The 15,671-nt window shown below is 37.4% G+C and overlaps 1 protein-coding gene across 3 annotated transcripts in view; it reads right to left on the bottom strand.

Moving 5' to 3' along the window:
* LOC125660497 (uncharacterized) overlaps window positions 1–15,671 on the bottom strand; it is a 65,440-nt gene that overhangs the window by 34,133 nt on the left and 15,636 nt on the right. For all 3 annotated transcript variants that reach the window (XM_056148520.1, XM_056148519.1, XM_056148521.1), the window contains exons 3-15: window positions 14,136–14,264; window positions 12,402–12,632; window positions 11,076–11,976; window positions 10,028–10,708; window positions 9,043–9,469; window positions 7,993–8,192; window positions 6,590–6,727; window positions 2,741–2,863; window positions 2,552–2,626; window positions 1,808–1,882; window positions 1,647–1,721; window positions 1,396–1,539; window positions 61–239 (exon numbers count right to left, since the gene is read on the bottom strand). In XM_056148520.1, coding sequence (XP_056004495.1) covers window positions 61–239; window positions 1,396–1,539; window positions 1,647–1,721; window positions 1,808–1,882; window positions 2,552–2,626; window positions 2,741–2,863; window positions 6,590–6,727; window positions 7,993–8,192; window positions 9,043–9,469; window positions 10,028–10,708; window positions 11,076–11,976; window positions 12,402–12,632; window positions 14,136–14,264 — 3,378 coding nt within the window. The remainder of the gene's footprint in view (window positions 1–60; window positions 240–1,395; window positions 1,540–1,646; window positions 1,722–1,807; window positions 1,883–2,551; window positions 2,627–2,740; window positions 2,864–6,589; window positions 6,728–7,992; window positions 8,193–9,042; window positions 9,470–10,027; window positions 10,709–11,075; window positions 11,977–12,401; window positions 12,633–14,135; window positions 14,265–15,671) is intronic.

The following is a 15,671-nucleotide window of genomic DNA, read 5'->3' as shown; positions in this document are numbered from 1 at the left end:
TACACAAAACAATACTGACGCTTACGAGTTCGTAACTTCTCAATTTCATCGACCCGTTACCTTATGGGCTTTGTAATAAAGTTGATATTTGACAGGAATTGGAAAGGGACAGTAACTCTCCAACACAGATTTGTCTCCCTGGAAGCTGTCCAGCTCATTCTGACTGGTGTGATTGACAGGAGAAAAGATAGGGGCTGGATGGAGGTACTTCAAGGCCACCTCAATGTAGAATCCAGAACCTAAAACAATACAATGCTGTAAATGTCTGCCGTATTACAAACACTGTACCAGTATATAGTGAAATACAATGTAAATGTCTGCCGTATTACACACACTGTTTATTTATCATGTTGTTAATTTAAATCTTGTCTGTAATCAGTATTTCATATATAATTATATAGATATGTGCAGTGCAGAAGTGTGAACTCTGTCAGTATTACCGGTAGTACTTCTAAATGATTGTTATTTATTTTCATTGTTATAATTAATTGCCTGTTAACATGTACATGCCCACCGAGGGCCCTTGATTGGTGAATAAACTATTATATACATTATATATAGTGAAATACAATGTAAATGTCTGCCGTATTACACACACTGTATCAGTATACAGTGAAATACAATGTAAATGTCTGCCGTATTACACACACTGTACCAGTATATAGTGAAATACAATGTAAATGTCTGCTGTATTACACACACTGTACCAGTATATAGTGAAATACAATGTAAATGTCTGCCGTATTACACACACTGTATCAGTATACAGTGAAATACAATGTAAATGTCTGCCGTATTACACACACTGTATCAGTATACAGTGAAATACAATGTAAATGTCTGCCGTATTACACACACTGTACCGGTATATAGTGAAATACAATGCTGTAAATGTCTGCTGTATTACACACACTGTACCAGTATATAGTGAAATACAATACTGTAAATGTCTGCTGTATTACACACACTATACCAGTATATAGTGAAATACAATGCTGTAAATGTCTGCCGTATGTCTGTGTGTTGGACAGCATAACTTACCTTTACAGAACATGTAGGTGTGTGTGTGTGTGTGTGTGTTGGACAGCATAACTTACCTTTACAGAACATGAAGGTGTGTGTGTGTGTTGGACAGCATAAATTACCTTTAGAGAACATGAAGGTGTGTGTGTGTGTTGGACAGCATAAATTACCTTTAGAGAACATGTAGGTGTGTGTGTGTGTTGGACAGCATAAATTACCTTTAGAGAACATGTAGGTGTGTGTGTGTGTGTGTGTGTGTTGGACAGCATGACTTAACTTTAAAGAACATGAAGGCGTGTGTGTGTGTGTTGGACAGCATGACTTACCTTTACAGAACATGAAGGTGTGTGTGTGTTGGACAGCATGACTTACCTTTAGAAAACATGAAGGTGTGCGTGTTCTGACCAGGGGTACTTTCTCTGTGGTGGATAGTGGTCATGTCGTTCTTGTAAGTATCATCTCTGTCCTCCATGATGACATTAGGACCGCCCACAGGTGGCTTCAATTCCTCTCTCCCTGTAACCAGAGAGACAACTGTTTAATGACGTAATTCACATCACTGTGTTCTATGACAGAAGAATTATCATGTCCACTGGCAGTAAACCTGTGTATGCTTCACAAACCTTTACAGACTCTATTCTGTGACTGTGTGCATCTCTGGTACTCATAGTGACTGTCTAAACATTCTCCATGGCACACTGAAATTTGTACAGAAAAACCTTGTACTACAATATCTGAAGGTCAAGCGATGTTCAATCATACATTGATTTTTTATCCCACTTACTGCGACAACTAGAATCATCCCTTTTTCCACATTTGCTATACATGTAGAAACCTCTGTCACACTGGTTAGTGCATTCTGTAAGAATAAAACACAGTCAAGTTAATGCTGTACTTCCATAAAGGTCAATAAGGTTACACATTTAAGCATATCCATATGTTTATTTTCTATCAGCAATAGTGACCTTGACCTATGACTGATTTTACCCTCTCTCTTCATTCTGACATATAACAAATTGTAACCTGATTTCAGTGTCACAGCATTCAGAAATACTTTTATCTCAAGGTCATAGTGCTATTGAACTATGATGCAGGGCCTTCAAAAATCAATCATTGCTTATTTAGAATTATGTATGATAATAGGTCAAATCACAAGTCATTATCTTCAAGGGCAATCATTATGAGAGCCAAATCATGTTTCAAGCCCTCATTTTACTTGTGTGCAAATGATCTTAGTCTTTGCCCTTAAATTCAAATGGGTAATTCTCTGACTCAATTAAAATTAGGTAATGTTTGATTCTTCTTGTTCATGACACTCAATACACTAACAGTTTGAAAACTCCATTTGTGACCTTCACATATGATAATTGACTAAAAATTATGAGTCACCCACTCTTAGGCCGTACAGATTCTCTGCAAAGTTTCATCATAAAAACTGGAATGGTGTGTGTTGACATCTTCTTTGACATCTTCTTAACCTTTCCTTTTTTTTTTTTTTAGAGTTGAGAGTTGTAACAAGTCAACATACCAATGCACTGTTTCTGCTCATTGATTTCACACGATCCCTTTTGATATGTTCCGGGTCTGCATGGAGCATTACACTCTAAAAAACAACACTTCTGATGTAAAGCTTCAAAGAGACTGAGAAGGTTTGATGAATGAATGCATAAAAATTGGCCACACTAGGAATTTGGTTGGATATCACTGTGATACTGACCCTCACATGACTTGCCATTCCCATAGAACGGCAGGCTGCAGATACAGTAGTAGGAACCGATCATGTTCAGGCACCCAGCATCTTCATGACACAGAAAGGAGCCATCTCTACACTCATTCGCATCTAGAGATAGAAAATATTCACATCTAGAGATAGAAAATGATCACATCTAGAGATAGAAAATGATCACATCTAGAGATAGAAAATGTTCACATCTAGAGATAGAAAACGTTCACATCTACACATAGAAAATGTTCACATCTAGACATAGAAAATGTTCACATTAAATGTTCACATCTAGTGATAGAAAATGTTCACATTAAATGTTCACATCTAGACATAGAAAATGTTCACATCTAGACATAGAAAATGTTCACATTAAATGTTCACATCTAGTGATAGAAAATGTTCACATCTAGTGATAGAAAACGTTCACATTAAATGTTCACATCTAGACATAGAAAATGTTCACATTAAATGTTCACATCTAGAGATAGAAAATGATCACATCTAGACATAGAAAATGTTCACATTAAATGTTCACATCTAGACATAGAAAATGTTCACATCTAGACATAGAAAATGTTCTTATCTAGACATAGAAAATGTTCACATTAAATGTTCACATCTAGTGATAGAAAATGTTCACATCTAGTGATAGAAAATGTTCACATCTAGACATAGAAAATGTTCACATTAAATGTTCACATCTACACATAGAAAATGTTCACATCTACACATAGAAAATGTTCTTATCTAGACATAGAAAATGTTCACATTAAATGTTCACATCTAGTGATAGAAAATGTTCACATCTAGTGATAGAAAATGTTCACATCTAGACATAGAAAATGTTCACATTAAATGTTCACATCTACACATAGAAAATGTTCACATCTACACATAGAAAATGTTCACATCTAGACATAGAAAATGTTCACATTAAATGTTCACATCTAGACATAGAAAATGTTCACATCTAGACATAGAAAATGTTCACATCTAGAGATAGAAAATGTTCACATCTAGACATAGAAAATGTTCACATCTAGACATAGAAAATGTTCACATTAAATGTTCACATCTAGACATAGAAAATGTTCACATCTAGACATAGAAAATGTTCACATCTAGAGATAGAAAATGTTCACATTAGATGTTCACATCTAGACATAGAAAATGTTCACATCTAGACATAGAAAATGTTCACATTAAATGTTCACATCTAGACATAGAAAATGTTCACATCTAGATATAGAAAATGTTCACATTAAATGTTCACATCTAGAGATAGAAAATGTTCACATCTAGTGATAGAAACGTTCACATCTAGACATAGAAAATGTTCACATCTAGACATAGAAAATGTTCACATTAAATGTTCACATCTAGACATAGAAAATGTTCACATTAAATGTTCACATCTAGTGATAGAAAATGTTCACATCTAGTGATAGAAAATGTTCACATCTAGACATAGAAAATGTTCACATCTAGACATAGAAAATGTTCACATCTAGAGATAGAAAATGTTCACATTAGATGTTCACATCTAGACATAGAAAATGTTCACATCTAGACATAGAAAATGTTCACATTAAATGTTCACATCTAGACATAGAAAATGTTCACATTAAATGTTCACATCTAGACATAGAAAATGTTCACATCTAGACATAGAAAATGTTCACATTAAATGTTCACATCTAGAGATAGAAAATGTTCACATCTAGTGATAGAAACGTTCACATCTAGACATAGAAAATGTTCACATCTAGACATAGAAAATGTTCACATTAAATGTTCACATCTAGACATAGAAAATGTTCACATTAAATGTTCACATCTAGAGATAGAAAATGTTCACATCTAGTGATAGAAACGTTCACATCTAGACATAGAAAATGTTCACATCTAGACATAGAAAATGTTCACATTAAATGTTCACATCTAGACATAGAAAATGTTCACATCTAGACATAGAAAATGTTCACATTAAATGTTCACATCTAGAGATAGAAAATGTTCACATCTAGACATAGAAAATGTTCACATTAAATGTTCACATCTAGACATAGAAAATGTTCACATCTAGACATAGAAAATGTTCTTATCTAGACATAGAAAATGTTCACATTAAATGTTCACATCTAGAGATAGAAAATGATCACATCTAGACATAGAAAATGTTCACATCTAGACATAGAAAATGTTCACATTAAATGTTCACATCTAGACATAGAAAATGTTCACATCTAGTGATAGAAAACGTTCTTATCTAGACATAGAAAATGTTCACATTAAATGTTCACATCTAGAGATAGAAAATGTTCACATCTAGACATAGAAAATGTTCACATTAAATGTTCACATCTAGACATAGAAAATGTTCACATCTAGACATAGAAAATGTTCTTATCTAGACATAGAAAATGTTCACATTAAATGTTCACATCTAGAGATAGAAAATGTTCACATCTAGTGATAGAAACGTTCACATCTAGACATAGAAAATGTTCACATCTAGACATAGAAAATGTTCACATTAAATGTTCACATCTAGAGATAGAAAATGTTCACATCTAGACATAGAAAATGTTCACATTAAATGTTCACATCTAGACATAGAAAATGTTCACATCTAGACATAGAAAATGTTCTTATCTAGACATAGAAAATGTTCACATTAAATGTTCACATCTAGAGATAGAAAATGATCACATCTAGACATAGAAAATGTTCACATCTAGACATAGAAAATGTTCACATTAAATGTTCACATCTAGACATAGAAAATGTTCACATCTAGACATAGAAAATGTTCACATTAAATGTTCACATCAAGAGATAGAAAATGTTCAAATCTAGACATAGAAAATGATTACATCTTGCACTCAAAATGATACTGGCATAGCACATTAACATTTATTGTAAAAAGTGTCTCTTAAAGCTACTGCAAGAGGAAATGGAGATATTTTGAATTTGACGTCACCCTCCTGTGACGTCATAAGATTTCGCAAAGTCAATGATTTAACAAGATTTATGCATGACAGGAACATGAACTTTGTTGGAGTCTTTTTCAATAGTTATTGTAAAAAATCTTTTTCAAAGGTCTAAGTTATATATGAATAATCAATTATATGTTCAAAAATATTGAATCCAAGGGCAATAACTCTGTTTTCGTTAAATTATTCATAAGTCCATTATGCAATAGATTTCCTTTATTTGCATAATTTTTGAAAAAACAGTTACATGAAATTGTTATGAATGCTATTTTATCATTTTAACTACTTTTTGTGACATTTTGATAAATGCTGTTTGAGGAAAATTGCAATTTTCTGACGATGATACAGGTATGTGTGTGCTAATTGATTCATTAATACCTTAACATATTTATTTTATTATTTTTATTTGTTACTAAGATATATTATATGAAGAATCAACAATCAAATTTAAGAGTGAACCTATAATTCTATATTTAAAGGATGGAATTACCCAACAACGGTATGGCACTATATCTAAGCTAGAATCAAATAGATCTGATTTCAGTTTATTCTGTAACATTTAACAATTGTTTACCATTGTTCATACCGTATTTATTGTAGGAGACTACACGAGACTGGTCTACAATGGCATAGAGATGCTGGCTATTCTCTATGTCCACTCTGACATTGATATTTATTAGACTACAGTGGTAATATTAGAGATGTTGACTGTTTTTACAGTGGTATAGACATGTTGGCTATTCTGATTGCATGTATATCTATATTACGTTCACTTTGTTTATTTCTCTACACTGTAAATCAGTTTGAGAGAATAAAGATATTGTCATTGCTTGCCTTCCCCTACCTTGACATTTATTGTGGGCGTCGGGTCGGTAACCCTTTTTACAGATACACTGGCCCGTGTCCTCATCACATCCTTGGGGACATTGAGAATTGTAACACTTGGAGGAGTTTAAGCTGTCCAGTTTGGGTTCCCGGACATCTGAAATCAACATTTTAGGTTTGTTTATGTCTAATACAAGAGTATTCAAAGAATATTTCCATTTCCAGATACATAATTTCATTTTGACATTTTTATTCCATATTACTGAAGATTGAGAATTTCTCATCAGCGATAAGTCTTGTTATGGATACACACAAATCTATAACATGACTACCACACTTACCATAAGCCTGGGCTTTATAGGGATTCTCCACAACATGACTACCACACTTACCATAAGCCTGGACTTTATAGCGAGGGATTCTCCACCACATGACTACCACACTTACCATAAGCCTGGACTTTATAGGGTTTCTCCACAACATGACTACCACACTTACCATAAGCCTGGACTTTATAGGGATTCTCCACCACATGACTACCACACTTACCATAAGTCTGGACTTTATAGGGATTCTCCACAACATGACTACCACACTTACCATAAGCCTGGACTTTATAGGGGTTCTCCACAACATGACTACCAAACTTACCATAAGCCTGGACTTTATAGGGATTCTCCACCACAGGACTACCACACTTACCATAAGCCTGGACTTTATAGGGATTCTCCACAACATGACTACCACACTTGCCATAAGCCTGGACTTTATAGGGATTCTCCACCACATGACTACCACACTTACCATAAGCCTGGACTTTATAGGGATTCTCCACCACATGACTACCACACTTACCATAAGCCTAGACTTTATAGGGATTATCCACCACATGACTACCACACTTACCATAAGCCTGGACTTGATAGGGATTCTCCACAACAGGACTACCACACTTACCATAAGCCTGGACTTTATAGGGGTTCTCCACAACATGACTACCAAACTTACCATAAGCCTGGACTTTATAGGGATTGTCCACCACATGACTACCACACTTACCATAAGCCTGGACTTTATAGGGGTTCTCCACAACATGACTACCAAACTTACCATAAGCCTGGACTTTATAGGGATTCTCCACCACATGACTACCACACTTACATGTACCATAAGCCTAGACTTTATAGGGATTATCCACCACATGACTACCACACTTACCATAAGCCTGGACTTGATAGGGATTCTCCACCACAGGACTACCACACTTACCATAAGCCTGGACTTGATAGGGATTGTCCACCACATGACTACCACACTTACCATAAGCCTGGACTTGATAGGGATTCTCCACAACATGACTACCACACTTACCATAAGCCTGGACTTGATAGGGATTCTTCACCACACAACTACCACACTTACCATAAGCCTGGACTTGATAGGGATTCTCCACCACATAGGCAGGCTTGTTCTGGTGGAAGAAAACTTCAATTTTCTGGTGGAAGAAATGCTTGGGAGCATATACAGTGATGTGGACCTGGGTCCCTGTTACATTCATCTTACTGTACACTCCTCCAATCAAACTCAACAAACACAGAGAACACACTATACTGAGGTGGAGTCTGCCAAAATAAAGACAGTCACACATCAATTGTTAACAAGAGATTATCACTTAAGATAGTCTGCCAAAATAAAGAGTCACATATCAATTGTTTACAAGAGATTATCACTTAAGATAGTTCACTACACTAAAGCTTATACTCTGTATACACAACGTCACAAGATGACGATTTAAATGTTTTGTGAAATTATTTGTATCGATCGATTTGTTTGTCCATCATCGTAGCTCAGTGGTTAAAGCATTGGGCTGGTGAACCACAGATCTTCGAGTTTAAATCCCCCAGTCTTTTGTTCATATGTGTTGAAATAATTTTTTTGGAAAATCATGTTTTTATCCAAATTTGTATATTTTTTGCCTTTTTGGCATATATACTTATTGTATATCATCATATCTTTTAAAATTAAATCAATTCGTACTGATTTGAAAAACTATTTCTGGGTGTAGTGAGCCACCTTAACATGCAGTCAAGGATTCTCCACTGGCATTCAAGTGAGTAGTAACGGTGAAATGTAACAGCCGATAAAATTCCACAATTGTAATTAACAGAAATTCACCGATGAGCATATGTAAGTGCAGCAAAAATAACCTGGAGTGAATTTACAGTATCACCTCCTTTTCCAACCAACCTGTACCTTTACATTGTTTTAAACAACACTGTATATCAGGAAATGTTTGCCATTTTATTTTCATCAATTTCATTCCTGGAAATTGGGCAAATTCACATTACTCAATACCTTAGAGTAGTAATAAACGGTTTAGGGAGAATTTATGATGGAATAATTAATATCAGTGTGTCCGAGTGTAAATGACAAGGTTGGGGGGGGGGGGAGAAAGTGTATATCAATAAAAACCTTGCTGGAATGTTTTTCCTTTTAACGCTACCACTCCTGGAGGGACCTTCTGTAGCTGGTTCTCCACTGCGGTTTCCATTGTCTGGTTCCTGTCTCTGACTACCTTGCCTCTGAATCTTAGCATACTCTGGTCCACCATTCTTACTTGAATTAACATGCTCAGGACCTCCATTTCTAGTTGAAGAGGGGACAGCCTTGTGCCAAGAAGGTTTCTGTGCAGGACGGTAGAACTTTGGAGGTGGAGGAAGCATGGAGCCACCTGATGCCTCTCCATTCTGTTGTGATGGTGGAGGAGGCAGACTCTCCGATTCACTATCTGGTGGTTTCGTGTTGTCTGTAGCCATGGGGCTGGTTGGTGGAAAGACAAAGTGTGGCCTGTCCACAGTGCTTGAAGGGGAGGCAGCTATAGTGATGTACGTCCCTCCTCCTGTAAAACAAATTATAATATCTGACAATCAAATGCTCATTCATACCACTTCAAAGTCAATATTTTTGTATGTAGGGAAAACCTCCCGTAAGGGACGGAGCTTTAGGGTCGTTCAGATGACTCATCACACACAGGCATAAAGTGCCATGATTGCTGCTAATCTTTCCACATATAAATCTAATATTACCCTGGTCATCATGATCAAGCGATAAGTGAGAGTCACAAATGTACAATAGTGGGCTTTCAAATATAGTTGCTAATGACCAACATACTCGTAATTAATTATCATTTTAATTATAAGTAGCAGTAGTGACCAATTTTCATAATCAGTACATGATGAAGATGCTAAGTTGTTGTCAAAACGCATGAGGCCTTGCTTAGGTGGATATGTTGATCAATACTGATCTCAATTTGTTTTTCACCTTGACTGAGAAGCAACAATTCTTTTCACCTCAATCAGGTAAATTCAAGGCAGGGCTTAAAGTCTTGGCTTTTAAGAACACAAGCATGCAATATACAAACTTTAATGGCTCATCCACTTTATCGTAGTATACATACCAAAATCTCCAAAAGGTGAGAGGGGTAAAGACATAGCGGTGGGAACTTCATCGTACGCAAAGCTTCGGAGCGGAGACCTTGCTTCCTTGGAGGCTTGCTTCACAAAAGCTGGTGGACTCGGCAGGGGAAGACTCACATCCGACAACACATCTGGATCAGAATCCAATGGCGGCATCTCAAAGTCCATATCCGAGTCAATGTCTTCATAATTATTGTCTGTGCCTCTCTTTTCAAAATTGTCTGAGCTTCCATATAATGATCCATCACTGGTAACACTAAATCGCGTCCGGTCTCCAGACTGGTGTCTATAACGATCCACCTGAGGATTCCGTAAGCGGTTCTCAGGATGTCTTGAGGGACTGATTTTAGCAGTCAGTCTTGCTGGACTGCTGTCATTTGGATTCCTCACTGGACTGCTTCCCAATGGCACTCTAGCTGGACTACTCCCCATCGGAACTCTATACATCAGTTCTCCAGAGGGATGTCTGATTCTCTCACCCTGATGTCGCTCACCAGACAGATGTCTAGTTCTGCTTTCACCAGAAATGTGTCGTTTCCTGCCGTCAGGACCAGGCACACGAGGTGCAAATATGTCATCATCATCATCGTCGTCGTCATCACCATAATCGGGTTCTTCAAACACATCCTTTTCCTCTGGTGCTTCTGGGTCAATGAATAAACCTAAGAAGGCAAATGAAAATTTTATATGCATACTGTAAAAGTGGTTATTTACATGTGGGGGAAATTCACACTAATTACGCGGTCACATAATAAGCGCGTAAATTTCCCCCACGCGTATAGTTATAAATATTTGATATAATATATATATTATATTTAGTTACAATGTATTTTCTCCCATGCATAATGTTGAACGTGGAAAAACATGTACGTTACCCCTACTTTTACAGTATACCAATAACACGCAAAAAGCAATAACCAAATCACAAGTTGTACTACAGTCAATTCTAGTTGTTTGATGAGTTGGTATTCAGATCTATATAGTTTGAATCATTAAATATGGGTAATAAGTACGACACTGAAAACTAACTTGTTGTCCGGGTTCTCCCTGATTTTTGTCTCTGTAGAGTTCCTGTGAAGCTAGTCAGTGGAATGTCCATGGAATTACCATCAGGTCTGGGGGTGCCTGGTTCCACTGGAGACAACGGTGGCTGAACAGGAGGCCCCCGTGCTGTCCCCATATGTACAATACCAGATGAATTGTCCCCTGCTAAGGATTTTTTATCATAAACTTCTGCACCACTAAATGGAGATTTACTTCGCTCTTCCTGTGGTGTGACAGGTTCATATCTTCTGAGTGAACTTCTGCTGTTTTCCTGGGGTGTTATCGGTAGATCATCTCGTTTTATGGAACTTCTGCTTGTTTCTTGTGGTGTAGTTGGGTCATCTCTTTTTATCGAACTTCTGCTGCTAGCCTTGCTGCTGGATAATTTTCCTAGCTGGGGAATCTGATAGGGAGCTTTTTGTCTGGCTGAATTACGATTTTCAATGTCACCATCCGACCTTGCCACCGGTAGTATCGGCTGATTGATTCCCCGGTAGAGTCGAACATCCGATTCCTGGTAAATGAATGAATTCTCTGACCTCTTGTCAATGCTGGCTTGGCTGTCCTCCAGTAAAGGTTCTAGTTGCCTCTTCTGAGTGTTTCCCTCACCATCCGATTCATCACTGTTGGGGTAGTCCATCACGGTGTTGTAGGAGGGGGGATCGTTAAGAGAGGGGTGTCTTTTCCTGTGGCTGTGTTGTCTGACGTACTTCTGCTGAATCCTGGCAGAGCTGCTGTACTTCTGTTGGGGAAGAAACCGCTTCTCTTCACTGTCATCATTTTCATCATCGAAATGGTGGGACAGTCGAACCTCGGCCATTTTTCTGTTTTCAGCTTCTTCTTCTTCTGGCTCCTCAGGAACCCCCATCAAAGTCTCCTCACCATCCTGTTACAAAAATAATGGATCTGGTGCACATTCAAATTATCAATACAGGAACATGGCATTTTTTTTTATACTTTTTTAATATTTCTTCAGCACCCATTGAAACAAGAAGCTTTTCCATGTGTAAGCATTATATTTCTTTGCTCAAGATTGTTACGTTTACCATATATAAAAAAATTTTCACGAGACTTTATCTTTGCATTGTTGAATCATATGTGAAAAGAAACTCTCACAGGCACCTGATATCAAACCAACAAACAAAAGCATGAGAAATTATCGAGAGAGCCTACTTTTTGAGAGTTCATTATCGAAGAAAAACACATAAAAGTGAAATCCTCAGGAATACAACAAAACAAAAATTGTCTCGCGTCCTCTTTCATAACAAAAAGTACGACTTCATGATCTTTGTTAGTATTTTCATCCCCTACCTGGCCTACAGACTCGGCAGCATGGGTAGAAGACAAATGAATGCTGTGGCGGGATCGCTTCATCACATTGCCATAGCTGAGGTTGTCCTCCTGGAGTTTTAGGTGCTGTTTGGTAAAGTACCATCGGGCTGCCCACAAAATAGCCAGGCCTGCCACTATCAGAGCCCCCACTCCGATCCCAATGAAAATCCATGGCAGGCTTATCACAGATCCTGATATTCTTTCCTCAAACTGCAATTACAAAATCACACACTACAAAATCTCTTTGATGGGTACAATTTTTGTGGTTTGAGCAAAATAACATGGTCATGTGACCTTGATTTCATGGTGGAGTTGTCTTCCTTTAGGCTTCTTCATTTTCTCCTGCTTGTGCAGGACTTGCATTTGTGAGAACCAGATTACGAAAACAACATAATTGGACCCAACACTTTATCTTTTCTATTTTTTTTTAAAATCTTGTAACCAGTACAATATTCTATGTGAGCAAACTCCTACCCTTGCTGTGACAGCTAATTAGAAGATCAGTAATGCTGACTGTGCCTTATATACTTTATACCTGATGTCTAAATGAGTTAAGAAAACTCTGTGAATGGGACAACAATTCACCAGGCATAATTAACTCTCAAATCAATCTCCATTTAATACTTTTTCATGGATTGTAAAAATACAGATACATTAAGGCATAACCAATATCACTAACCCACTGTGAGGACCATTAGTTCATTCTAACCCACTGTGAGGACCATTAGTTCATTCTAACCCACCGTGAGGACCATTAGTTCATTCTAACCCACTGTGAGGACCATTACATGTAGTTCATTCTAACCCACTGTGAGGACCATTGGTTCATTCTAACCCACTGTGAGGACCATTAGTTCATTCTAACCCACTGTGAGGACCATTAGTTCATTCTAACCCACTTGAGGACCATTAGTTCATTCTAACCCACCGTGAGGACCATTAGTTCATTCTAACCCACTGTGAGGACCATTAGTTCATTCTAACCCACCGTGAGGACCATTAGTTCATTCTAACCCACTGTGAGGACCATTAGTTCATTCTAACCCACTGTGAGGACCATTAGTTCATTCTAACCCACTGTGAGGACCATTACATGTAGTTCATTCTAACCCACTGTGAGGACCATTGGTTCATTCTAACCCACTGTGAGGACCATTAGTTCATTCTAACCCACCGTGAGGACCATTAGTTCATTCTAACCCACTGTGAGGACCATTAGTTCATTCTAACCCACTGTGAGGACCATTAGTTCATTCTAACCCACCGTGAGGACCATTAGTTCATTCTAACCCACCGTGAGGACCATTAGTTCATTTTAACCCACCGTGAGGACCATTAGTTCATTCTAACCCACTGTGAGGACCATTAGTTCATTCTAACCCACTGTGAGGACCATTACATGTAGTTCATTCTAACCCACTGTGAGGACCATTGGTTCATTCTAACCCACTGTGAGGACCATTAGTTCATTCTAACCCACCGTGAGGACCATTAGTTCATTCTAACCCACTGTGAGGACCATTAGTTCATTCTAACCCACTGTGAGGACCATTAGTTCATTCTAACCCACCGTGAGGACCATTAGTTCATTCTAACCCACCGTGAGGACCATTAGTTCATTTTAACCCACCGTGAGGACCATTAGTTCATTCTAACCCACTGTGAGGACCATTAGTTCATTCTAACCCACTGTGAGGACCATTAATTCATTACCACTTGTATCAGTAGTCTCCCTTTGCTTTCCTGAATGGCTGCTTTCACCGAGTAGGCATCATCAATACTTGGTGAGGAAATGTTCAGCAGGACCTTGAAATCACTGGACTCCTTGAAGCTAACCGACCCCTGGAACAAATAAAATATCAGTATCATGATTTCAGTTGTAATAGAGAAATATAACTCTTCTACTCTTAGGGTAGCATAATTAAAGGCTAATTAAGTGTTGTAGTGTATGAATTTTGTATATTAGGATTAAAACACACAATTACAAATCTCACTATGCACTGATATACCATTATGTGACAGTAATACATTAAAAAAAGAGTGACAGTATGTACAATAATTGCCTTAAATTAAGGGAAGGGGGTCTAATATTTTTATGGGAAAAATCTCTAAACACCCAACTTATCTTGACATCCTGACAAAGCCATATACATTAAACAGATAATTAAATCTGAAAGAGACTTAACAATGTAATTGCTCTAGATTTTGAAAAAGCCTAAATGAAGTCAAGAACTAGGATAAAAAAAGGTTGATGGAATTATTTCACTACTGACTTCACAAAACCTTGGCTGGTCTTGCTGATTACATCAATTTGCCCACTGCCATTGTTGACAAACTAAAGAACAGCGATTCCACGCACTGCTAGTCCAGACAGAGGGGGGTAAGTGGATCCCCTTCGGGGTCAAAAGGGCCATCGCCAAGGAACTAAACCCTCCCTTCCTCCATTGTCTAGCTTACGTAATGCGGCTATCAAACTATCTGTTGATTTGTCAAAGGGATTTTTTTCTACTCTATAAAAACTACACGCTATTTGATCACACGGCCTCAACTCTTCTCAGAAGAAACAAAAAATGAGAAAACAAGTTCCCTATTTCATGCATATCATATGCTTTTATGATGGTTTTGAAAACTTCCTTTCCTGGCTCAGATTGAAAACAAAAACAAAGCCAGTTTACTAAATACCAGGACTTGTGTATATGCATAACAAGAATGTATACAAGGATCTCAGTCATGAATGAATCCTCCAAACCTTTGAGTGGTATTATCAGTTTGAAGACCTGCCAAACAAAACAAATGAACAATTAAAAGACGGATTGTGTGTCTGGTTTGTGATTGTGTGTCTGGTTTACGATCTTTGGGTGACAAGTGACAGCAGAAACAACTCCATTAACCTTTGACCTTCACCTTGATTGAACCAAATTTCAGGGAAGAGATTACATAATTTGCAGGCATTTAGATAACCATCTTGGAAGGAAGCGTAATTGTTTGATTGGAGTAATATTTTTATCTTTGTTTTTGCTAATGTTATCAGAGAGAAACTAGAAATCAATTAGTCCGGCTTCTTGTTTTATCATGAACTACGTACATCCTCTACAATTTCTGCCTAAAAGAGAGTAAAAAAAAAAAGTGCTTCCCAGTATGAAGAAAAGTTTTTAAATGTCCAAGATATCTAGGATACCAATTACTTCAAGTCTACAATCAGAGTTTAATTTCTTCAAGGAACTTGGCTAATACTGAGTATTTAACTGC

Source organism: Ostrea edulis, chromosome 9 (genome assembly GCF_947568905.1).
Source record: "Ostrea edulis chromosome 9, xbOstEdul1.1, whole genome shotgun sequence".
Lineage (NCBI taxonomy): Eukaryota > Metazoa > Mollusca > Bivalvia > Ostreida > Ostreidae > Ostrea > Ostrea edulis.
This window is presented reverse-complemented; position numbering and strand designations above follow the sequence as displayed.